We start from the raw sequence: 25,275 nt of genomic DNA, 5'->3' as shown, positions 1-25,275 counted from the left end.
CTTTATCATGGGAAGTTTGGTATGCATTCTTTCTTTTGGTATTCGCCAGGATCGGTTTTCTATGCTTTTTATTCATGAGATGTTCCCCTGAGGCCCACAAAGGTCTACACATCCACAACAATTAAAAAGCAATAATCTCATGGGCGTCGCTGCCTCTTCGTTCGTTTTGTATGGAACTTGAGCGATGAGGCGAAAATCACTTGCCCTCCTCCAGCCAAGCGACCGGCGAAAGTCAAGCATGTGGAATTTTGAGCTCGTACACGTAGATGTGGACACCTGGGTTAATGACGCAACACAAGGAAGTGGAAAATGTTTCAGCTGTTGTCACTCCTGTCGATGTCACTTTGCGATGGGTTCATCCTAAGTGATGGGAAACATTTGACCTTTAGCCCTTGTTGATCATTTCTAGTGTTGTCTCACTGTTACGACCCAAAATACCACACAAACATGGCTCTGTTTTCATAAAATATCAAAAAAATAAAAGGTTTCTTAAGAACAAGACTATTTTCAAAGGTAATAAAATGTAGGGAGGAAATGTACAGAACTAAATTCCATGTCGACAGTGTCCTATGTGGGATGAACAAACATGTGACGTATAATGAGGGAGGTTTATAAAGCCAGGAAAAACAGAGTCACTCTCAAAAAGAAAACTTTGAGGGATGGAGATTTGGACAGTTTATATTATCTTGAGATTAGGATTGAGTTTATTGGAGCTGAGTTCAGTGGTTGGCCGTAGCAGGTCTGTGAATGGCTTAAATCAAAAGTTTGATCCTGTAGGGGTTGACGTCTCGACTGAGGCTTCATCTTTGAAATGTTCACTCCAGGGTGCCACTCGCTCACCTGAATTCTCACAGGATGGAGACTTTCTTATTGGAGGTGTTTTCTCAATTCATTACCAGCATAACACGATGATTTATAATTACACCTTCAAGCCCGAACCTCCGAGGTGCACTGGCAGGTTAGTAGGAGCGAGAGACTGACAACATTATATGTATCATGCATTATTGCTGCGATGGTGGGTGAAATAAATCTTAGATTTTTATTTCTTTACAAATTCTGTCTCATATTTGACATAAACATTTCAATCTAAATATTTTCAATTCTTCAGATTACTTACAATTTGAAATATGACAGAGACCATTTTGATTCATTGACCCAATTGCATACAACTGTTTGTTACATGATCAGTGTCAAGACTTTTTTCTCCGTTTAATGTGAATATTAAACTGATTGACTGATTTTGTTCAGCTTGAGTGTCAGGAGTTTGCGCTTCTCTCGTGCTATGGTTTTTGCCATTGAGGAGATTAACAACAGCACAGAGCTGCTGCCCGGCATCAAACTTGGATATCAGATCTACGATTCCTGTGTCTCGGTGCCTGTGGCAGTGCACATCGCATTTCAACTAACAAACCGCCAGGACCCTGTGTTTCACAAAGGAGAAAACTGTTCTCAGTCTGGAGTGGTGGTGGCTGCTGTCGGAGACTCTGCATCCACTCCATCCATCAGCATATCCAGCATTGTTGGGTCCTTCAACATCCCTCTGGTGAGCTCTCTGAATTTATTGGAAACTGCTATTCTGAAATGTTCTTGTATTGATAATTGATTTTTACTGTAGGTGAGCTACTTTGCCACTTGTGCCTGCCTTTCAGACAAACAACAATTCCCAACATTTTTCAGAACAATTCCCAGTGACCATTACCAAGCTGACGCTCTGGCAAAGCTGGTGAAACATTTTGGTTGGACTTGGATAGGTGTTGTACACTCAGACTCAGATTATGGAAATAATGGCATGGCCTCCTTTCTTGAGGCAGCTCTGAGAGAGGGGATCTGTGTGGAGTACATTGAATCCTTCTTCAGAACCGACCCGCAGAGCAAGATCCAAAGAGTTGCAGATGTTATCCGTAGGTTTGTACACCATTTACTTTTGCCTGCGCTTTTATCATATTATGGTAATACTGGAGATTACTTTGTTATGTAAAGCTTTGCATCTCCATGCAAAGAAATTCAACATTGTCTACTTGTCTTATATACTAACATTTCTACATGGATTAGTTAAAGACAGTGCATTTGTATGTGTTTTCAGTTCAACAGCAGTGGTTGTTGTAGCGTTTACAGCTATTGGAGAAATGAAAGTCTTGCTGGAGGAACTGGCCCGGGATCCTCCACCTCGTCAGTGGATCGCGAGCGAAGCCTGGATAACTGACTCATACCTGATGAGATTCAGTTTCTGTGCGGGAGCCATAGGTGTTGCTATTCAGAAATCTGTCATACCAGGTCTGAGAGATTTCCTTCTTGGTCTCTCTCCCTCTGAGGCGGCTGCTTCCCCACTGCTGACAAAGTTCTGGGAAGAAGCATTCAACTGCAGCTTGACAGAAAGTGAGATTCTTTTTAAATTGATATTTAAAAAGTACTTTTTTCAACATATGAAAGGATTTAAAAATTTTCTCTATGTAATTGAAAACAATATGACTCCAAAGTAGCGTGTTTTGAAACAACTTAATTTCTTTGCATTTCATAATATTTCCATATAACAATGTTGGATAATAAATACAACATATTAATGTATTTTATAAAGCATTTTTTCTATTGAATCCTCTTTAATTTTACATATTTTTGTCCATGCTTAGCTAATTATGGAAATAACAAAATAGCAAAAGTATGTGGACTAGATGCACTTACATCCCAAAAACAATAAAATTTATAGTTATTTTTAAAATTGAAAATAAAAATCACCATTTTGACCTTTGACCTCAAAATAATTAATGTAGCCATCCAGAACTTGTTTTAGTTAGTTAAATAATAAAATTGATTTTAAAAATCTCTGTATTCATTTTTTTAGCTTCCTTAGACAAGATAGCATGTGATGGAACTGCAGATCTAAAAACCCTAAAAAGCCCGTACACAGAAACGTCTCAGTTAAGAATCACTAACATGGTGTACAAGGCTGTTTATGCTGTGGCTCATGCCATCCAGAATGCAGTGTGTAACGAAACAAATGGATTGTTGCGTTGTGACAAACATGTCAGATTGGAACCCAAACAGGTCAGAATATTGCACATTTACAAGTTTTCATAAACCATGAGAGAATGGTCATTTATTTTCAGTTTCTGTCTCTTTTCTTAACTTAAAGGTTCTTAAAGAATTAAAGGAAGTAAACTTCTCCAAGAACGGTTACCATGTCTCATTTGATGCTAATGGGGATCCTGTGGCTTTCTATGAATTAATAAACTGGCAGAAAAGTGAGAGTGGAGTCATTGAAATGGAAACAGTGGGATATTATGATGCATCACTGCCAAAGGGCCAGGAGTTTCGTATCAACAGAAACTTAACCTGGTTGGACGGTGGGACACAAGTAATAAGCCTAAACACTTCACAGAACAAATAGTTTGTCAAAGCTGCTTGCAGACCTCAAGATTTTGTTTCTGTTTCAGGTTCCAGTGTCAGTTTGCTCAGAGAGTTGTCCTCCAGGAACTCGTAAAGTGTTGCAGAAAGGAAAACCAATCTGCTGCTATGACTGTATACCATGTCCTGAAGGAGAGATCAGTAATATGACAGGTAGAATCTAATGTGTTTAACATACACATTTCTGATATTCACACTTTATATTCAGAACTTTTTCTTTAATTTTGTGTCTAGATTCTCCTGATTGCTTCCCATGCCCCAAAGAGTTCTGGCCAAATGCAGAGAGAGATGCTTGTTTCCACAAACCTGTGGAGTTTCTTTCCTTCGATGAAGTCCTGTCAATCATCCTGGCTGTATTCTCTGTTAGTGGAGCCTTTCTTGCTGTCATAACAGCAGTGATTTTCCTGCATCACAGAACAACTCCAATTGTCAGAGCCAACAACTCAGAGCTGAGCTTCCTGCTGCTCGTCTCTCTGACTCTGTGTTTCTTATGTTCACTAACTTTCATTGGAGCCCCCTCTGAGTGGTCCTGCATGCTGCGGCACACAGCGTTTGGCATCACATTTGTTCTCTGTATCTCCTGTGTTCTTGGGAAAACTATAGTGGTTCTAATGGCCTTTAAAGCTACACTTCCTGGTAGTAATGCTATGAAATGGTTTGGTCCTCCACAGCAGAGAATGACTGTAGTGGTTCTCACATTTATTCAGGTTATAATATGTATCATTTGGTTGGTTGTGAGTCCTCCCTTCCCAGTGAAAAATCTGACCACCTACAAGGAGAAGATCATCCTGGAATGTGCGTTAGGCTCTGCTGTTGGTTTCTGGGCTGTGCTCGGCTACATCGGCCTGCTGGCTGTGTTTTGCTTTGTGTTAGCTGTTCTAGCTCGGAAACTACCTGATAATTTCAACGAAGCCAAGATGATAACCTTCAGCATGTTGATATTCTGTGCAGTCTGGATCACCTTCATCCCAGCTTATGTCAGCTCTCCTGGAAAATTGACTGTGGCTGTGGAGATATTTGCTATTCTGGCCTCCAGTTTTGGACTGATACTGTGTATATTTGCTCCAAAGTGTTTCATCATTTTGTTTCAGCCAGAGAAGAACACCAAGAAATATTTAATGAATAAAAATTAAAATGTCTCTCTTAGACATGAAGAAATTGTGAGGAAACAACAGAAAATAGCAAGTAACTTTTTTGTTTTTTCTCCTGTTTCTAAAAGCACTGCAGTCCTTATTTATCACAGAAAGAAATATTTAGGATGATCTGTGTTGATCTGTTATTCTGCTGTCATCACAATATGCTAGTTTATGAATAGTCAAATGAAAGTTTTTGGAAGAATTTGGATGTAATTTTAGCTTTTCTACATTTTTCTGTTAATAAATTGATTTCACTTATTTTTTGCCTGTATAAAATTATTTATGGGGATTTACAAGACAGCCCTGGTAGTTCAGAAATTGTTTCCTGCTTTATTTCTCATCATCATCACTACCAGATTGTAACACATATTGTTTTTGTATCTCTATTAAACCTGAAAATATAAATTAGTCATAATATTTTATGCTTCAGGTTCCAAAATTGCATGTGTGAGTTGTGGCACTTCCATGTGGTGCTCAATCAGACATATGACCAATAACATTTAATGTGTCTGCAAACATTACAGTCGTTGAATTTTATTTGAGTTTTATGCTAATAACGTGTTCATGCCTCACAATTCTGCAGCAGCAGAAGAAAGATGGGCTAAATCCAGACGTGAATATACTGTGGAATGAAGTAATTATTCACGCCGTTATTACTTTTACTAGCCAGTTTATTCATCCACTTATTAGATTTTATCATCTGTGTCTTACATATTAAAGTTGAAGTTGTTCTGCTGTTCAGAGCTGCACCTACATGTTTCGGTTACAGGAAATCGTTTTGACAGGAAACGCTGACCACATTCAGCAAGTTGGCAGTTTGTTTCTTCTCAACAACTCATTTCTGACAAATTGGCTGCTGACGAAGAAATAGTATTCACACCACTGTGGCTTAAACTATTGAACTTAGAGTGCGAAATGAGACTTAGGGTGGAAATACATTTGTGCTGACTACTCTGAACAAGGGTGATTTGTGTTTAGTACAATGTCATGATGTCCCGCCAAAAATGTCTGTTTGACCGAAACTTCACCTAGTTCATCTTTCTTCTAAGAGGGTGTTGATCTTTTAGCTTCCAGGAATTGTCTTGCTCCACCTATGGAACAATGTGAATAAAATCTGACATTCTGTGTGATGTAATCAGAGTTTTTCTGACAGTGTTACTGCTCAGTGCTCTCCGCTTGCAAGCGTAATAAAGCTGCTCTTGTTCTCTAACTTTGACTCTTGGTTTTCCAGAAATTCCCAAATTTCCACAATACGTTATTTGTTTTAAAACCTTTATTTATGCAATCCAATAAAATATTAAATCAATGCATTAAAGAATATTAAACATTGTGCAAATTTTGTAGAATCTCAAGCCTGTTCTCTGATTTAACATATATAGACTAAATGCATGTCAAATACAAAAATAAACGAAGAATAAAAACATAAATGTTCCTAGAAATATATTTATGTATACAGTATACAGACATATTTGACAAAAAGTGTAAGAAGTTAAAATTCACTGTAGCTGATATAATGCCAAAATTATTTTACATACTTGTCTTTGGTTTTAGCTTTTGTTCATTAAATATTTCTTGGTGTTTTTTTCTGGCTGAATCAAAATAATAAAACACTTTGGAGCAAATATACACAGTATCAGTCCAAAACTGGAGGCCAGAATAGCAAATATCTCCACAGCCACAGTAAATTTTCCAGGAGAGCTGACATAAGCTGGGATGAAGGTGATCCAGACTGCACAGAATATCAACATGCTGAAGGTTATCATCTTGGCTTCGTTGAAATTATCAGGTAGTTTCCGAGCTAGAACAGCTAACACAAAGCAAAACACAGCCAGCAGGCCGATGTAGCCGAGCACAGCCCAGAAACCAACAGCAGAGCCTAACGCACATTCCAGGATGATCTTCTCCTTGTAGGTGGTCAGATTTTTCACTGGGAAGGGAGGACTCACAACCAACCAAATGATACATATTATAACCTGAATAAATGTTACAGACACTACAGTCATTCTTTGCTGTGTTGGACCAAACCATTTCATTGCATTACTACCAGGAAGTGTAGCTTTAAAGGCCATTAGAACCACTATAGTTTTCCCAAGAACACAGGAGATACAGAGAACAAATGTGATGCCAAACGCTGTGTGCCGCAGCATGCAGGACCACTCAGAGGGGGCTCCAATGAAAGTTAATGAACATAAGAAACACAGAGTCAGAGAGAAGAGCAGCAGGAAGCTCAGCTCTGAGTTGTTGGCTCTGACAATTGGAGTTGTTCTGTGATGGAAGAAAATTAATGCAGTAATGATGGCCAGAAAGGCTCCATTAACAGAGAATACAGCCAGGATGATTGACAGGACTTCATCGAAGGAAAGAAACTCCACAGGTTTGTGGAAACAAGCATCTCTCTTTGCATTTGGCCAGAACTCCTTGGGGCATGGGAAGCAATCAGGAGAATCTAACAAAATAATAGCATTGAACAACAATCCTTAATTTATGTTTTTTTGAAGATATGGATGCATATGAAACACATTAGAATCTACCTGTCATATTACTGATCTCTCCTTCAGGACATGGTATACAGTCATAGCAGCAGATTGGTTTTCCTTTCTGCAACACTTTACGAGTTCCTGGAGGACAACTCTCTGAGCAAACTGACACTGGAACCTGAAACAGAAAAATCAGCAAAATGACAGTTTTTGAACTTTTTTTGAAAGCAGCTTTCACAAATCTGTTTTCAACTTCCTAATCTAAGAAATTACTGTTTTGGGCTATTACTCGTGTGCCACCTTCCACCCAGGTTATGTTCCTGTTGATATGAAACTCCTGGCCTCTTGGCAGTGATGCGTCATAGTATCCCACTGTTACCAGTTCAATAACTCCACTCTCACTTTTCTGCCAGTTTACCAGCTCATAAAAAGCCACAGGATCCCCATTAGCATCAAACGACACATGGTAGCCATTCTTTGAGAAGTTGACATTCTTTATTTCTTTAAAAACCTTCAAAGTAACATAAAAGAGAAAAACTGGAACAATATTCTAAAATATTGTTGAAATTAAGTGTCTAGTCTTTAGTTGCTAATAAAAAGTATGAAGATTTACCAGATGCATTGACTGACCTGTTTGGGCTCCAGTCCGATGTGCTTGTCACATTGAATGGTTGCATTTGTTTCTCGACACACTGCATTGTGAATGGCATGTGCTACAGCATAAACAGCCTTGTACATAAGGTTAGTAACTCTTAACTGAGATGTTTCAGTGTACGGGCTCTTAAGGGTTTTAATATCTTCAGTTCCATCACATCTTCTCTTGTCTGGATTAGCAGCTGCAGAGACATACAGACACACACAAAAGCAACAAGTGAAGTTCTATTATTATAAACCTTTTAATTAACTTTTAATTTAACAGTCATGAATAATTTTTGTGCTTTCTACTATGTTAAATTACGTAGGTTTATGGGGTTTATCAATTTAAGACAAAACAATGTTCGTGTCAAAACCCAAATACCACAAAAAATATATACATCTTGGTAGTAAAAAGTAACGACTGTTTCTTTGAAATTCAAAAAAAAAAAAAATGCTCCAAAAGTTTTCGGGATACTATTCTAGTTAATCTTTGTCTAGACTTCTTACGGTAACGTCATTCATTGAAAATGCTTTTAACGTGCAAAAACATACATTTTGGGACTTCTTCAAGTAGCCTATGAAATACACAAATCATTTGTTGTTTAAGAGCAGATGAAACAAAAACATATGTTTAGGATTTCTAAAAAAATTATTACCTATGGTGAAATGTCAAAAAATAATAATCTAATGAAATAACATAATAAAAATCTTGATTTTAAAACAGAAATACATTAATCTGTTTTAATATGTGACTCAATCTTTTCATATTTGAAAACAAATAACGCGTCAAAAATTACTTAAAAGAAAATTGTTTCTCACTTTCTGTCAGACTGCAGTTGAACGCATCCTCCCAGAATTCAGTAAGTACTGGAGAGGCAATCACTTTTGACTGAGAGAGATCCAGCAGGAAATCTCTCAGTCCTGGGATGACAGATTTCTCAATGGCCACACCGACAGCACCCGCACAGAAACTGAAACTCATCAGGTTTGGGTCAGTTATCCAGGCTTCGCTCGCAATCCACTGACGAGGTGGAGGAGGATCCCGGGACAGTTCCTCCAGCAAGATTTTCATTTCTCCAACAGCTGTAAATGCCAGAACAACCTTTGCTGTTGATCTGAAGAGAGATGCAATATGTTGATTGCATTATTTAGTACTTAAACATAAGCAAATCATTTTGAAGATAAAGACATTTATGACACGGCTGATCATCGGTAGTTTCAGTTTTCGGTCTCACTTAAAAGACACGAGGCAACAGAAAAACACAATTGTTCATGAATTCAAGTGTGAAGGAACCACAGAAAAATCACAGTGTTCATTCATAAACTTTTTCTCCAATATTACCTTAAAATTTCTGATATGCATACAAAAATAACAAACTTACTAACCTACGGATAACATTGGCAACTCTTTGGATCTTTCTCGCTGGATCAGTTCTGAAGAAAGATTCAATGTACTCCACACAGATCCCCTCTCTGAGTGCCGTCCCAAGAAAAGAGGCCATGCCATTGTTACCATATTCTGAGTTCGAGTGGACGGCTCCTATCCAAGTCCAACCAAAGTGTTTCACCAGCTTGGCCAGTGCATCAGCTTGGTAATGGTCACTGGGAATCGTTCTGAAAAAAGTCGGGAATTGTTGTTTGTCTGAAAGGCAGGCACAAGTGGCAAAGCTGCTGACCTATAGAGATAGAATCAAAACCAGGTGAATACCTGCACAGAGCTATTTAAAAAAATTTAGTTTACAATCAATTTACACTACCTACCAGAGGAATTTTGAAAGATCCCATGATGCGTGACATGATAATGGAGGGAGAGGATCCCGAGTCTCCGACGGAAGCCACCACCACACGAGACTGGGAGCAATTACCATCTTTGTAGAACGCTGGGTCCTCGCCGTTCAATAGCTGGAATGCCACATCCACTGAAACTGGCACTGAGACGCAGGAATCATAGAGACGATATCCAAGTTTGATGCCAGGCAGCAGGTCAGTGCTGTTGTTTATCTCCTCAATGGCAAAGATAATAGTGCGAGAGATACGCAGACCCCTGCCAGTAAGGCTGAACAAAACATGCTGATGCTTAGATGAAATTGGGGAGGATAAAAAGAGCAAGCAGATCTTCTTCTGGGCATAAAGTAGTTATAAACAATTCATCTGTACGTCAAAATATTGAAGTGCTTCCTGTCAAGGCAATATCAGGATTTCAAAACAGAAAATGCATCCAAAAAAAAATCTAGATCAAAAGAAACATTTTTTTACTTCTGCTCCAACTTAATCATATTTTCACTGTAACAACAAAAATACGCAATTTAGCTTATTGTGATAGAAAATGTTTAAAGCAACTCAATTATTTGTCTCCAGCATCAAGGCAAACTTTGCAGCAAACACATATAAGATCATTTTTCCACCTCTCTTTCTTACTGACCTCCCTGTGCATCTCGGAGACTCGGGCTGGGTGGTGTAATTATAAACCATTGCATAATGTTGGGAGTGAATGGTGGAAACACCTCCAATAACAAAGTCCCCATCTCTTGAGAATGCAGGTAAACGAGATTTACCCTGCAGAGTGCATTTCACAGATGAGGCCTCAGCAGTGACACCAGAGGTGTTTGACGTTTGTTCGGAAGGAAATTGTTGTTCTAAGCCATTTATATGGCCAGGCAATCTAACCTGTAACGTCAACTCCAAAAAACTCAGTGCCAATCTCAAAGCAATAAAAATGGCCCTTATCCCCATTTGTCAAGTGTCTCTACTTGGATCTCACTATCCTCTTGCCAATTTATAAATCCCCTCCTCTTATACGTCAGATGATCTTTCTAAAAGAAAGTGTCCTCCCTTTGTGTTTGTTTATGAAATATACACGGATATAATTTCCACTTTATGCTTATTACAATGTTTTTACTAGTGCCGGTTCACCATTTAATGTCATAACAAATATGGGACAGAACATAGGTGATATTTTACATGATCTATCCAAAAATAGTTTCTGTGTTTTCATAAGTATGTGAACAATAGAGGAAGGTCTGTTTACTAACTTTTATGTTTATCTGAAATGTTTCTTCAAATACAACATATACAGTATATCCATCCATCCATTTTCTAACACCATTGTTCATAGTGGGGTCGGGAGGTGGTACAACTTATATATAAATATATACAGTATATACCTTGTGCATGAACATGAATCTTTTTTTACACACTGTCAGATATTTTATATAAAATAAAAAGCAATTCCAATTTAAATTGAAACATTTTTAGTCAAAATATAACGGAGCATTGTACAAAAGTAGTGAATTTAACAACCGTTAGACAAATTAGAATGAATTCATTCAATATTCTTCTATCGGATGAATGTAAGTAGGTTGAAAAGACTTTGATTTCTGTCATGTCACATTTATAGTATCTTTTTTCCAAAAAGCTTTTTACTTTTTTTTTACTTTTTATTCATTAAATATTTCTTGGTGTTTTTTTCTGGTTGAATCAAAATAATGAAACACTTTGGAGCAAATATACACAGTATCAGTCCAAAACTGGAGGCCAGAATAGCAAATATCTCCACAGCCACAGTAAATTTTCCAGGAGAGCTGACATAAGCTGGGATGAAGGTGATCCAGACTGCACAGAATATCAACATGCTGAAGGTTATCATCTTGGCTTCGTTAAAATTATCAGGTAGTTTCCGAGCTAGAACAGCTAACACAAAGCAAAACACAGCCAGCAGGCCGATGTAGCCGAGCACAGCCCAGAAACCAACAGCAGAGCCTAACGCACATTCCAGGATGATCTTCTCCTTGTAGGTGGTCAGATTTTTCACTGGGAAGGGAGGACTCACAACCAACCATATGATACATATTAAAACTTGAATTAAAGTGAGAACCACTACAGTCATTCTTTGCTGTGTTGGACCAAACCATTTCATAGCATTACTACCAGAAAGTGTAGCTTTAAAGGCCATTAGAACCACTATAGTTTTCCCAAGAACACAGGAGATACAGAGAACAAATGTGATGCCAAACGCTGTGTGCCGCAGCATGCAGGACCACTCAGAGGGGGCTCCAATGAAAGTTAGTGAACATAAGAAACACAGAGTCAGAGAGACGAGCAGCAGGAAGCTCAGCTCAGAGTTGTTGGCTCTGACAATTGGAGTTGTTCTGTGATGCAGGAAAATCACTGCTGTTATGACAGCAAGAAAGGCTCCACTAACAGAGAATACAGCCAGGATGATTGACAGGACTTCATCGAAGGAAAGAAACTCCACAGGTTTTGGGAAACAAGCATCTCTCTTTGCATTTGGCCAGAACTCTTTGGGGCATGGGAAGCAATCAGGAGAATCTAGACACAAAATTAAAGAAAAAGTTCTGAATATAAAATGTGAATATCAGAAATGTGTATGCTAAACACATTAGATTCTACCTGTCATATTACTGATCTCTCCTTCAGGACATGGTATACAGTCATAGCAGCAGATTGGTTTTCCTTTCTGCAACACTTTACGAGTTCCTGGAGGACAACTCTCTGAGCAAACTGACACTGGAACCTGAAACAGAAACAAAATCTTGAGGTCTGCAAGCAGCTTTGACAAACTATTTGTTCTGTGAAGTGTTTAGGCTTATTACTTGTGTCCCACCGTCCAACCAGGTTAAGTTTCTGTTGATACGAAACTCCTGGCCCTTTGGCAGTGATGCATCATAATATCCCACTGTTTCCATTTCAATGACTCCACTCTCACTTTTCTGCCAGTTTATTAATTCATAGAAAGCCACAGGATCCCCATTAGCATCAAATGAGACATGGTAACCGTTCTTGGAGAAGTTTACTTCCTTTAATTCTTTAAGAACCTTTAAGTTAAGAAAAGAGACAGAAACTGAAAATAAATGACCATTCTCTCATGGTTTATGAAAACTTGTAAATGTGCAATATTCTGACCTGTTTGGGTTCCAATCTGACATGTTTGTCACAACGCAACAATCCATTTGTTTCGTTACACACTGCATTCTGGATGGCATGAGCCACAGCATAAACAGCCTTGTACACCATGTTAGTGATTCTTAACTGAGACGTTTCTGTGTACGGGCTTTTTAGGGTTTTTAGATCTGCAGTTCCATCACATGCTATCTTGTCTAAGGAAGCTAAAAAATATATTAATATGTTGTATTTATTAGGCAACATTCAAATACAGAAACATTAAGAATTGCAAAAAAATAAATTTGTTTCAAAACACGTTATTTGGAGTCATATTGTTTTCAATTACAGAGAAATTTTTAAAATCCTTTTGCAGTTTGAACAAAGTATTTTTTTAAATACCAATTTAAAAAGAATCTCACTTTCTGTCAAGCTGCAGTTGAATGCTTCTTCCCAGAACTTTGTCAGCAGTGGGGAAGCAGCCGCCTCAGAGGGAGAGAGACCAAGAAGGAAATCTCTCAGACCTGGTATGACAGATTTCTGAATAGCAACACCTATGGCTCCCGCACAGAAACTGAATCTCATCAGTCAGTTATCCAGGCTTCGCTCGCGATCCACTGACGAGGTGGAGGATCCCGGGCCAGTTCCTCCAGCAAGACTTTCATTTCTCCAACAGCTGTAAACGCTACAACAACCACTGCTGTTGAACTGAAAAGACAAAGTGTTTAGTGCTCAGACTGAGGTAATCTTTAAAATTATATTCAAATGACAAAATTTACAGGAAAAAAAAATCCATGTACAAACCTACGGATAACATCTGCAACTCTTTGGATCTTGCTCTGCGGGTCGGTTCTGAAGAAGGATTCAATGTACTCCACACAGATCCCCTCTCTCAGAGCTGCCTCAAGAAAGGAGGCCATGCCATTATTTCCATAATCTGAGTCTGAGTGTACAACACCTATCCAAGTCCAACCAAAATGCTTCACCAGCTTTGCCAGAGCGTCAGCTTGGTAATGGTCACTGGGAATTGTTCTGAAAAAAGTTGGGAATTGTTGTTTGTCTGAAAGGCAGGCACAAGTGGCAAAGTGGCTCACCTACAGTAAAAATCAATTATCAATACAAGAACATTTCAGAATAGCAGTTTCCAATAAATTCAGAGAGCTCACCAGAGGGATGTTGAAGGACCCAACAATGCTGGATATGCTGATGGATGGAGTGGATGCAGAGTCTCCGACAGCAGCCACCACCACTCCAGACTGAGAACAGTTTTCTCCTTTGTGAAACACAGGGTCCTGGCGGTTTGTTAGTTGAAATGCGATGTGCACTGCCACAGGCACCGAGACACAGGAATCGTAGATCTGATATCCAAGTTTGATGCCAGGCAGCAGCTCTGTGCTGTTGTTAATCTCCTCAATGGCAAAAACCATAGCACGAGAGAAGCGCAAACTCCTGACACTCAAGCTGAACAAAATGAAGCAGGAAATTGTTGATGTTTACATTAAACTGAAAAAAAGTCTCATAAATTCAAAAGATACTGATCATGTAACAAACAGTTGTATGCAATTGGGTCAATGAATCAAAATGGTCTCTGTCATATTTCAAATTGTAAGTAATCTGAAGAATTGAAAATATTTAGATTGAAATGTTTATGTCAAATATGAGACAGAATTTGTAAAGAAATAAAAATCTAAGATTTATTTCACCCACCATCGCAGCAATAATGCATGATACATATAATGTTGTCAGTCTCTCGCTCCTACTAACCTGCCAGTGCACCTCGGAGGTTCGGGCTTGAAGGTGTAATTATAAATCATCGTGTTATGCTGGTAATGAATTGAGAAAACACCTCCAATAAGAAAGTCTCCATCCTGTGAGAATTCAGGTGAGCGAGTGGCACCCTGGAGTGAACATTTCAAAGATGAAGCCTCAGTCGAGACGTCAACCCCTACAGGATCAAACTTTTGATTTAAGCCATTCACAGACCTGCTACGGCCAACCACTGAACTCAGCTCCAATAAACTCAATCCTAATCTCAAGATAATATAAACTGTCCAAATCTCCATCCCTCAAAGTTTTCTTTTTGAGAGTGACTCTGTTTTTCCTGGCTTTATAAACCTCCCTCATTATACGTCACATGTTTGTTCATCCCACATAGGACACTGTCGACATGGAATTTAGTTCTGTACATTTCCTCCCTACATTTTATTACCTTTGAAAATAGTCTTGTTCTTAAGAAACCTTTTATTTTTTTGATATTTTATGAAAACAGAGCCATGTTTGTGTGGTATTTTGGGTCGTAACAGTGAGACAACACTAGAAATGATCAACAAGGGCTAAAGGTCAAATGTTTCCCATCACTTAGGATGAACCCATCGCAAAGTGACATCGACAGGAGTGACAACAGTTGAAACATTTTCCACTTCCTTGTGTTGCGTCATTAACCCAGGTGTCCACATCTACGTGTACGAGCTCAAAATTCCACATGCTTGACTTTCGCCGGTCGCTTGGCTGGAGGAGGGCAAGTGATTTTCGCCTCATCGCTCAAGTTCCATGCAAAACGAACCAAGAGGCAGCGACGCCCATGAGATTATTGCTTTTTAATTGTTGTGGATGTGTAGACCTTTGTGGGCCTCAGGGGAACATCTCATGAATAAAAAGCGTAGAAAACCGATCCTGGCGAATACCAAAAGAAAGAATGCATACCAAACTTCCCATGATAAAGTGAAGTTCTTAAAGGTTATAAAGGTTGTTGAAAGTGTAGTCAAGGAAAACATTCAAAAAAGGTGATCTAAGTGACTTTATTGTGGCATGGTTGGTGGTGCCAGACAGGCTGGTTTGAGTATTTCAGAAACTGCTGATCTACTGTCATTTTCACAGACATGTGAAAATCTCGACTTTGGTAAGATGCTAGAGGGGAATAACGTTAATTTGGACTAAAATTTATAAATAAATAAAAAGCTTTACTACAAATAAAATCGCATGAAATAATTGTTCTAACAAATCTGTTTGTATTCAGGCTATATTCTTTTTTCCTTTCTCATGACAGAAAAGATATAGATTCTCACTTTTTGTCAGGCTGCAGTTGAACGTGTCCTCCCAGAACTCAGTCAGCTACGGAGATGCCCCTGTCAGTGGATCGCGGCTTTGCTCGCCATCCACTGACGAGGTGGAGGAGGATCCAAAGCCAGCACCTCCAGAAGGGTTTTCATATCACTAACAGCTGTAAATGCCAGAACAACCTTTGCTGTTGATCTGAAAAGACATTGGAACATGTTGCTTTTATGCGGCACTTCTGAGCGTTAGCCACATATTTCAAAGAGTTTACAATTATACAACTTATCAGAAAAGAGGTTTCAGTAAAAACATAGCAAACATGCCAAAGCAATTTCTTTAATTTATAGATTCTCTTTCAAAAACAGTAACACTAAACATACGAACCTACGGATAACGTCTGCAACTCTTTTGATCTTCATCTGTGGGTCAGATATAAAGAAGGATTCAATGTACTCCACACAGATCCCCTCTTTCAGAGCTGCTTTCAGAAAAGACGCCATCCCTTTATATCCATAATCTGAGTCAGAATGGCTTGCTCCTATCCAAATCCAACCAAAGTGTTTCACCAGTTTGGCCAGCGCGGTAATGGTCACTGGGAATTGTTCCGAAAAAGTTGGGAACTGTTGCTTATCTGACAGGCAAGCACAAGTGGCGAAGTGGCTCACCTATAGCAAGAGAAGTGCAAAGTGTAGAAAATAAAATCCAATGTCCATGAGGAGACGTTTTTGAATTTCATCTTAGACTGTATTCCTCTTACCAGAGGAATGTTGTTTGATCCAATCACACGTGAGATGCTGATGATTGAGGGAGAGGATCCCGCGTCTCCAACAGCAGCCATCACCACACCAGACTGGGAGCTGTTCATGCCCCAAAGCGACACACATATTCAGAAGAATGTGGACATTGCACAACCACACGCTGCTTACAGTATTAGGTAATAATGGATACCACCGTCTGTGGATCAATTTTAATAGTTATCGAGCAACAAAAGCTGACAGTATTTGATCACATTTGTTCTCTGTATCTCCTGTGTTCTTGGGAAAACTATAGTGGTTCTAATGGCCTTTAAAGCTACACTTCCTGGAAGTAATGCAATGAAATGGTTTGGACCTGTACAGCAAAGAATGACTGTAATATCTTTTACATTTATTCAGGTTATAATATGTATCATTTGGTTGGTTGTGAGTCCTCCCTTCCCAGTGAAAAATCTGACCACCTACAAGGAGAAGATCATCCTGGAATGTGCGTTAGGCTCTGCTGTTGGTTTCTGGGCTGTGCTCGGCTACATCGGCCTGCTGGCTGTGTTTTGCTTTGTGTTAGCTGTTCTAGCTCGGAAACTACCTGATAATTTTAACGAAGCCAAGATGATAACCTTCAGCATGTTGATATTCTGTGCAGTCTGGATCACCTTCATCCCAGCTTATGTCAGCTCTCCTGGAAAATTTACTGTGGCTGTGGAGATATTTGCTATTCTGGCCTCCAGTTTTGGACTGATACTGTGTATATTTGCTCCAAAGTGTTTCATCATTTTGTTTCAGCCTGACAAGAACACTAAGAAACATTTAATGAACAAAAACTAACATTGGCATAGAGTTAATATTATGACAGTGCCTGGTAAATAGATAACATTTAATCTTACAAAGTTGCTCATTAGATCTTATCAGAATTACACATCAAAACCAGAATTAAAAAAAAAAATCCTACTCTCTTTAAATGTCCATGTATGTAGTTCTGAATGCGATGTTGATCGTTTTTGATGTTTTATTTGTGAGAAAAAAAGACTGTCTTGATGTTTGAAAAAATAAATAAAATATTTTTGAATTTGTCCCTCATCCATTCTTGTCTTCAAACATTCATTAATTGCTATTATGAGTGGAAGCACTGTTTGAAGTAGTGACTGTTCCTGTTTTAAGAGGATCTTATAGGTTAGATATCTTAAGCTCTTCAGCATTTTCATTCAGCATGCACTTTCTAAGATTTCAGAACGTGTTCATTATTAATTCCACAAGCCGTCATTATTCACGTTTTATTCCAGAGTTTTTCTGACTACCTGGAGCTTAGTGTTCGTTTCCCCCTCTCGGACTCACACACACCTGCCCTCCGGCCTGCATGAAACTTTTCCTTTAAGAACATTTTCACTCCTTTTTACCAGGCAGCAGCAGCTAATCTGAGCTCTTCCTCAATCTGTCCCTGGTCTCTCTCACAATCGACTATGATAAAGTCCCTGAATCGCTAATTCTCCGCTACTGAATCTGCTCCAGCGGTCAAAGTTTGTGTGGTAAACATATTGGTTAGTTTGACACATTTTTCTGAATGGGCTTATGCGCTTTTTAGCTTTTGTCGTAGGTTTTCTGACCCGCCCGGTCTCGTATCCTCTTACTTTTCTCGGACTCCGGTTAGCAGCAACCGTTAGCTGAAATGACTCCATTTATAACCTTAGAGGGGAGGGGCGGGCCAAGGAGAACCGAGGGATTTCATTGGATAAGCCTAATGTCCGTCAATAAAATCAACCAATGTGCTGTCGCGGTCGATAAAAATTATATTTAATATACTTTTCTTTGTTAAATTATGACAGCGTAGGGCCGCCAGATATGGGCAGTAAATGCGACAGTCTGTAGTCCAGACAGTCAGTCCTCCCCTGGACAGAAGTTCAAACTGAATGAAGCTTTTTGTTTTTTTTTCTGTTCAAATTGTCAACCCGCCACAGTGGCGGGTGCGTTGCTCCAATTTACTCGCCACTTCATACTTTTACCCGCATTTGGCCAGTGGCGGGTGCTAATTTCCACCCCCAGAACTTTATGCAGAAAACAGTGAAAAAAAAAACCCTAGTACAATGCATATATTTTTCAGAGAATAACACGTAAAATGCACAGCACATACACGGATCAGTGCTTCTCCATTTTGAGATATTTTTTAGTTTTCAGTTAAGCTTTAGCTTTTGTTAGAAATGTCAGAGAAACCAATTCTTCTAAAATATAAAGCAATATTTCCGGATGGCTACAGTAATTTTCAATACATTAGAATTTACAGTCCAATTAGGCTTATTTTTAATTAAATTACCTTCTGAAATAACCTCTATGCAGGTATTAAAGGTATTTTTCATAGAGCCCACTTTCCTACGTAAAAAAAAAACTTAAAATACTGTGGCAGTCAGTTCTCTGTGTGCGGCCTTGATGTATTTTCCAAACTATTAGGCAGTTTTCATTTATTTTAGAAGGGACCATTAATATCGCAAAATATGTCAGCAATACATTAAAAGTACACAATGGTTGAAAGAATCCTATTGTCATTGACTGGTACATTTTTCTTTAATTATTCTCCCTTTTCTTTAACATTCATTCATTTAGCATGATAAGGGACAACAGCTATGTATTTTGATTTTGATATCTTCAGAGGTTTATGAAATAATCAGTTTTTTTGTGATCGTCTTGGGCCCCATTGAAATGAATGGAACATCTCATAATTTAAGACAAATTCTGCTAAAATCTTTACGCTCTTTCACAGCTAACTACCTCCACGTACTCTCAGCTAGAAACTGAAATTAAAATTAAAATTTAGTCATACTCTTCAACTATTTATGTTTATTTAATCTTTTTCACGTCTTTTACAGATTTAATAAAATTTGTCTTCAAGCTTTTGCTCACATTATGATCAGTCTTCCAATAAATAAATAAATAAATAAACACTGGTTGCTCTGGTCGCTAAGCAATTAAGCTTTTAGAATGCTGAGGGTTCCCAAACAAATTCTTCTAGCTTGCTCATATTTCACTCTTTCTGCATACATTATACACCAAAACATAGGTTTCTCCATTGGGAATCAGAAAATGTGACTGTCATTTATGTGACATTTACAGATTCATGGCAATGGCCAAGAGGAAGTAAGGAATAATCCGATACTCTGACTGCTTCATTGTATGCCTGATGGAAAACTTCCACCTTTCGCCTGGTGCTTCTTCCCCATGCGTAAAACCCATAACTCTCTGCTAATAAGTAGAGAACCCTCCATGGAAGGAAGGCTTTTTGGTCAAAAATACGCTAACAAATTAATGTTGACAATAAAAATGTAAACCAATTTAAATATTTTAAATCAAATAAAGAATTTGAAGCAATTTTGAAATTGCAGCTCAGAGGAGGAGGGTTAGGGTTAGGGTTTTTCACAGTTGAATGACTGCCCCGGGAGATTAAAGGATTTCTAAAAAATGCATGAAAGAATCAAGGCAACACTAGATATGTTTTTGATGAAGGAATAACACTGTAACATGATGTAAAGCTTTTAACTCCCCACCCCCCTGGTCAATTTTACATGATACGGTCCCTTTTAATGAATAAGTGGTCAGATCTTTCATAGTATGTCTCTGGACTTGCTTGTGTTTTTACTCATATTCAAACCTTGGGAGTAGGGTTATTATTTCTAATAATTTCAGTGAAGATAAGAAATAAAGTGGGGAAAAAGGATGAAAGAGAAAAAACAGGAAGAAGACACGCCTCGAAGCGTAAACACACAGAGATCATCCAATTAACACTGTCCATCTCAGGCTGCTGGTAAAGAATCAGCTCTCCTCCTCTGACAGAAAAAAGAATGATATAAGAAGGATAAAACACACATTGCATGCACATGAGGGATGGGCATCTCAGCTTTGTTTATGCCAGCTTTGGCATCGGCCTTGTGTCTGTTTGAGGTTAGAACTATGGTTGGTTTGGGTGGGTCTGACAGTAACGCTGATGGGGTTAATATTGAGGGGGGTTCATCTTTGAAGTGCACCTTGCAGGGTTCTGCTCATTTACCTGCCTTCTCAATGGAGGGCGACTACATTATTGGAGGCGTTTTCTCAATCCATGCCAACATGCACATGGTAGATAACAACTACACCACAGCTCCCGAGCCTCTGAGGTTAGTAATTGAGTAGAGGGTGGAAATGATGTTGAACTGAAAAGCTGAGATTTTTTTTCATCATTGACATAGGCTGTGATAATATGTCTTAGTTGAATTTTTCTGTTTTAAAATTCTGTTTTTAAAACTTTTAAAGTTTTTAATAACTTTAAAAGAATGAAAATAAACTTTCTCGGGTTCGGCTTTATTGAAAAAGATGGTTCCTAATCTTTTACTTTGAACTGATGTGTACTGTATTAGTCCAGCGACATTTTCTTTTGGATTGCTTTGTAGGCTACACATTCATGCTTTGTGTGTGCAGAATAGACCCTCGAGAACTGCGCTTCTCTCGTGCGATGATCTTTGCCATTGAGGAAATAAACAACAGCACAGAGCTGCTGCCCGGTGTGAAGCTGGGATATCAGATCCACGATTCTTGCGCATCTGTGCCTGTCACTGTGCATGCGGCGTTTCAGCTAGCGAACGGAAATGACTCTGTGTTTTACACAGCTGATGAATGCTCTCAGTCTGGCGCCGTAATGGCTGTTATTGGGGAATCTGGATCCACTCCATCCATCAGTATGTCTCGTGTTATCGGGTCCTTCAAGATTCCTCAGGTGAATAGCTCGTACTCTGCTCGTTCTCTGCCTAATGAAATTGCCTCTCTCCTGCTGTAATTGTTACGCACATAAGCTTCATTTGATTTTTTTGTTTTAGGTGAGCCACTACGCCACTTGTGCCTGCCTGTCGGATAAGAAGCACTATCCAACCTTTTTCAGAACCATCCCCAGTGATCAGTACCAAGCTGACGCCCTGGCCAAGCTGGTGAAACACTTTGGCTGGACTTGGATAGGCGCCGTCCGGTCGGACTCGGATTATGGAAATAACGGCATGGCAACTTTTCTTGAGGCGGCGCTCAGAGAGGGGATCTGCGTGGAGTACACTGAGTCCTTCTATCGGACCAACCCACGCAGTAAAATCCAAAGAGTCGCTGACGTCATCCGGAGGTTTCTGTATCTGCTGCATGTATACTTTGTATCGAAGTGTTTCAGAAAATTAGACAAATATTTAATTAAAGAAACTGATTTGCCTCATACAATTGCAAAAAATCCAGCTATATGTTACATAATACACTAACAATTTCTCCTCAGATCAACATCAACCGTAGTTGTGGCATTTGCAGCTCCAGGCGACATGAAATTTCTTTTAGAGGAGCTGGCTCTGGACCCCCCTCCACCTCGCCAGTGGATTGGAAGTGAGGCTTGGGTAACGGACCCACACCTGATGAGTTTCAGTTTCTGTGCGGGGGCAGTCGGTGTTGCCATCCAGCAATCAGTCATTCCCGGCCTAAGAGACTTCCTTCTCAACCTTTCTCCCCCACAAGTGGCTGCCTCTTCAGTGCTGTCTGAGTTCTGGGAGGATTCATTCAACTGCAAGCTGAAAAGTGAGAACGTTTACTTGCATTTTCCTGAAAAGTAAATGTACAAAGTGGAAAAAAATGCACCTAAAGTGATTATCTGTTTCAGCATATGCAACCCAGAACATATTCAGAGAGAAAAATAGTCTAATTACTTTTAAAACAATACCTTATTATTTTTTCTATTGAAAAACACCCCCCAAAAGCTTTTAAAGTTGTTCCACAATAATTCAGCAAAACGTTTTTAACTACCCAGAATGACATTTTTTTTTACGTGTATAGGGATTAATACCACCTTTTAACATTGCAGATAAAACATCATGAGATCTTTCAAGACGCCCTCAGAAAGTTTTGTTGCATTTTTGATAAGTTTTGGTCTTATCTTTCCATGTCATTAGATTCTGATCCACACAAAAGGACCTGTGACGGAACGGAAGACATTAAAAAACTCTCTAACCCGTACACGGAAACATCTCAGTTAAGAATCACCAACATGGCATATAAGGCTGTTTATGCAATAGCACATGCTATTCACAATGCAGTTTGCCTGAAAACAAATGAAACCATACACTGTGACAAACACATTAAACTGGAACCAAACCAGGTCTGATAGAATAGAGAGTGATTTTAAACAATTTCTTTGACAATACATTCGTCATTATTTTTGTTACATGGCATTTAAATGTAATGTTTCTTTCCCCTTAATACTGTGTTGCTTCACAGGTTTTCTCAGAGCTGAAGAAAGTAAATTTTTCCAGAAATGGTTATCATGTCTCATTTGACTCTAATGGGGATCCAGTGGCTTTTTATGAGCTGGTAAACTGGCAGAAGAGTGACAGAGGAGTTGTTAAACTGGTAAAAGTGGGATATTATGATGCATCACTGCAAAAGGGCCAGCAGTTCCACATCAATTGGAACATAACCTGGTTGGAGGATAGCATTCAAGTAATGGGACAATACAGAAACTATTAAACAGCTAAACCTTTGCTTCATTGTTGATACTTGAGAACATTATTTGTTTTGTGATGCAGGTTCCAGTGTCAGTTTGCTCAGAGAGTTGTCCTCCAGGAACTCGTAAAGTGTTGCAGAAAGGAAAACCAATCTGCTGCTATGACTGTATACCATGTCCTGAAGGAGAGATCAGCAATATGACAGGTAATGTTAAACATTTCTAAACACCAGCTTGGCAAAAAAATCAATGAGTTAACAAATGTGTTTGCTTTATATTTTAGATTCTCCTGATTGCTTCCCATGCCCCAAAGAGTTCTGGCCAAATGCAGAGAGAAATGCTTGTCTTATTAAACCTGTGGAGTTTCTTTCCTTCGATGAAGTCCTGTCAATAATCCTGGCTGTAGTCTCAATTAGTGGAGCCTGTCTGGCCATCATTACAGCAGTGATCTTCTTCTATTACAGAACAACTCCAATTGTCAGAGCCAACAACTCAGAGCTGAGCTTCCTGCTGCTCTTCTCTCTGACTCTGTGTTTCTTATGTTCATTAACTTTCATTGGAGCCCCCTCTGAGTGGTCCTGCATGCTGCGGCACACAGTGTTTGGCATCACATTTGTTCTCTGTATCTCCTGTGTTCTTGGGAAAACTATAGTGGTTCTAATGGCCTTTAAAGCTACACTTCCTGGAAGTAATGCAATGAAATGGTTTGGACCTGTACAACAAAGAATGACTGTAGTGTCTTTTACATTTATTCAGGTTATAATATGTATCATTTGGTTGGTTGTGAGTCCTCCCTTCCCAGTGAAAAATCTGACCACCTACAAGGAGAAGATCATCCTGGAATGTGCGTTAGGCTCTGCTGTTGGTTTCTGGGCTGTGCTCGGCTACATCGGCCTGCTGGCTGTGTTTTGCTTTGTGTTAGCTGTTCTAGCTCGGAAACTACCTGATAATTTCAACGAAGCCAAGATGATAACCTTCAGCATGTTGATATTCTGTGCAGTCTGGATCACCTTCATCCCAGCTTATGTCAGCTCTCCTGGAAAATTTACTGTGGCTGTGGAGATATTTGCTATTCTGGCCTCCAGTTTTGGACTCATACTGTGTATATTTGCTCCAAAGTGTTTTATTATTTTGTTTCAGCCTGACAAGAACACTAAGAAACATTTAATGAACAAAAGTTAAGTTTCCCTTTTACATTGTTTGGAAACAATATGGTTGAGTTGGTTTCATGGCAATATATCAACTATACACCAACATTTGTAAGCAGTGTAAATATTAATGACTTTGTTTTTTTTCTCCATATATGTCTGAATTTACTGCTCTTAACCATGACTCGTACTAAAAACAACAAGCAACACCCATGTACAAAATGTACCAAGGCTAAACGTCAGTTGTTTTCTTAAAACATTAAGCCATAATCATCAGAGCTACAATAAAGACTTGAAGGTGTCACTACGTGTAATGAATCTGTATAATTCATGACGTTTTGAAATAGGTGAACATTTTTACAATATTGTAACTCTTTTGCTATTTCCCTGTATGTATTTCCATGGTACACTGGAAATTTTTCATTATTAAATAAAGAGGATCTTGTCTGAAATATTAACAAAACTTTCAGTAAAAATAAGCCTTTTGATTTCTGCAAAAATAACAAACCAAAATCTGCCAGGGGTATGAATAATGTGGTGATTAACTTTATGCAACCCGGCCATAATTGTCAAACCTCTTGTTCTTTAACATCTCAATTTTACCCCCTGAAAAGGTACATTTGGCACTTCATAGTTTATCAAAATTAAAGCAAAAAACCCCTCAATTGTCTGAAAATGAGCAATGCATATAAAGCAGTAGGTACATACAGGAATTCCCGACTGTTGTTTATACTAACAATGTGCAGCACATGAAAAAAAATAAAAGGAATAGCCTCACAAGTTTTCAGAAAACAAGAATGTCCTTTACAATGCCAGACTTGAAGTTTCATGCTAAGAATCTTAAACCTCACAAAGCAGCAATATGTTCATAAAACTAAGGTCCAGTACATTGCGGATTTGATCAGTGTTAATATCAACAACAAAACAAAGACGTACGTAGAAAAAACTTAAACATGAAGGTCATCCAATTAAAAGCCTTGATCTCAGCCTATTGTGCGTCGACATTCATTCTAGTCTCCCGCGACAAACAACGAACGTATATAGAAAAGCTGAAACACGCCTTCATGCTCTTCAGGGATGGGAGTCTCAGCTTTGTGTCTTGGCCTGGCATTGGCTCTGAGTCTGCTTGATGTGAACATGGTTGTTGGTCTTGTTGAATCTGCCAATAGCCTGGAAAACTCAGTGGGTCTTCCATCCAGCGATGCTGGTTTGATGGCTACGCGGTCTTCAGTGTGCACCCTGCAGGGTGGCGTTCATACGCCTGCATTCTCTGAGGATGGGGACTAC

At 39.0% G+C, this 25,275-nt stretch overlaps 4 protein-coding genes and 1 pseudogene across 4 annotated transcripts; 3 read left to right on the top strand and 2 right to left on the bottom strand.

Moving 5' to 3' along the window:
* Positions 1-893: 893 nt before the first annotated feature.
* On the top strand, positions 894-4,582 carry LOC114161494 (extracellular calcium-sensing receptor-like). Its single transcript, XM_028044794.1, has 8 exons — positions 894-958; positions 1,249-1,543; positions 1,616-1,905; positions 2,084-2,376; positions 2,840-3,042; positions 3,131-3,352; positions 3,432-3,555; positions 3,637-4,582. The coding sequence occupies exons 1-8, from the start codon at positions 909-911 to the stop codon at positions 4,533-4,535; spliced, it is 2,376 nt and encodes a 791-aa protein (XP_027900595.1). The 5' UTR covers positions 894-908; the 3' UTR covers positions 4,536-4,582.
* Positions 4,583-6,085: 1,503 nt separating this feature from the next.
* Positions 6,086-10,384, bottom strand: LOC114162037 (extracellular calcium-sensing receptor-like). The gene is made up of 8 exons (XM_028045784.1): positions 10,074-10,384; positions 9,413-9,707; positions 9,038-9,327; positions 8,471-8,766; positions 7,646-7,851; positions 7,305-7,526; positions 7,070-7,193; positions 6,086-6,984 (listed from the first exon to the last, which is right to left on the bottom strand). Exons 1-8 carry the CDS (start codon positions 10,382-10,384, stop codon positions 6,086-6,088), a joined length of 2,643 nt encoding a protein of 880 aa, XP_027901585.1.
* A 697-nt stretch (positions 10,385-11,081) lies between these two features.
* On the bottom strand, positions 11,082-14,379 carry LOC114161479 (extracellular calcium-sensing receptor-like; annotated as a pseudogene).
* Positions 14,380-16,395: 2,016 nt separating this feature from the next.
* LOC114162036 (extracellular calcium-sensing receptor-like) lies at positions 16,396-17,184 on the top strand. The gene is made up of 2 exons (XM_028045783.1): positions 16,396-16,500; positions 16,603-17,184. The coding sequence occupies exons 1-2, from the start codon at positions 16,396-16,398 to the stop codon at positions 17,182-17,184; spliced, it is 687 nt and encodes a 228-aa protein (XP_027901584.1).
* A 3,619-nt stretch (positions 17,185-20,803) lies between these two features.
* On the top strand, positions 20,804-24,292 carry LOC114161514 (extracellular calcium-sensing receptor-like). The gene is made up of 7 exons (XM_028044822.1): positions 20,804-21,091; positions 21,192-21,481; positions 21,626-21,918; positions 22,290-22,495; positions 22,615-22,836; positions 22,923-23,046; positions 23,124-24,292. Exons 1-7 carry the CDS (start codon positions 20,831-20,833, stop codon positions 24,020-24,022), a joined length of 2,295 nt encoding a protein of 764 aa, XP_027900623.1. The 5' UTR covers positions 20,804-20,830; the 3' UTR covers positions 24,023-24,292.
* Positions 24,293-25,275: the final 983 nt, after the last annotated feature.

Source organism: Xiphophorus couchianus, chromosome 18, assembly GCF_001444195.1.
Source record: "Xiphophorus couchianus chromosome 18, X_couchianus-1.0, whole genome shotgun sequence".
NCBI classification, from domain to species: Eukaryota; Metazoa; Chordata; class Actinopteri; order Cyprinodontiformes; family Poeciliidae; genus Xiphophorus; species Xiphophorus couchianus.
Note: the sequence above shows the minus strand (reverse complement) of the source record. Positions and strands in the feature narration are given on the sequence as shown.

Excerpts from the sequence above, each read along its gene's own strand:
- LOC114162037 (XM_028045784.1), bottom strand. The coding sequence starts at position 10,384 with ATGGGGATAAGGGCCATTTTTATTGCTTTGAGATTGGCACTGAGTTTT. Across the intron at positions 7,194-7,304 it reads GGGTGGAAGGTGGCACACGA|GTTCCAGTGTCAGTTTGCTC; the intron begins GTAATAGCCCAA and ends TTTCTGTTTCAG. Across the intron at positions 6,985-7,069 it reads AGAGATCAGTAATATGACAG|ATTCTCCTGATTGCTTCCCA; the intron begins GTAGATTCTAAT and ends TTATTTTGTTAG.
- LOC114161514 (XM_028044822.1), top strand. The coding sequence starts at position 20,831 with ATGATCTTTGCCATTGAGGAAATAAACAACAGCACAGAGCTGCTGCCC. Across the intron at positions 21,092-21,191 it reads GGTCCTTCAAGATTCCTCAG|GTGAGCCACTACGCCACTTG; the intron begins GTGAATAGCTCG and ends TTTTTGTTTTAG. Across the intron at positions 21,482-21,625 it reads GTCGCTGACGTCATCCGGAG|ATCAACATCAACCGTAGTTG; the intron begins GTTTCTGTATCT and ends ATTTCTCCTCAG.
- LOC114162036 (XM_028045783.1), top strand. The coding sequence starts at position 16,396 with ATGCTGATGATTGAGGGAGAGGATCCCGCGTCTCCAACAGCAGCCATC. Across the intron at positions 16,501-16,602 it reads ACACACATATTCAGAAGAAT|TATTTGATCACATTTGTTCT; the intron begins GTGGACATTGCA and ends AAAAGCTGACAG.
- LOC114161494 (XM_028044794.1), top strand. The coding sequence starts at position 909 with ATGATTTATAATTACACCTTCAAGCCCGAACCTCCGAGGTGCACTGGC. Across the intron at positions 1,906-2,083 it reads GTTGCAGATGTTATCCGTAG|TTCAACAGCAGTGGTTGTTG; the intron begins GTTTGTACACCA and ends ATGTGTTTTCAG. Across the intron at positions 3,043-3,130 it reads TCAGATTGGAACCCAAACAG|GTTCTTAAAGAATTAAAGGA; the intron begins GTCAGAATATTG and ends CTTAACTTAAAG.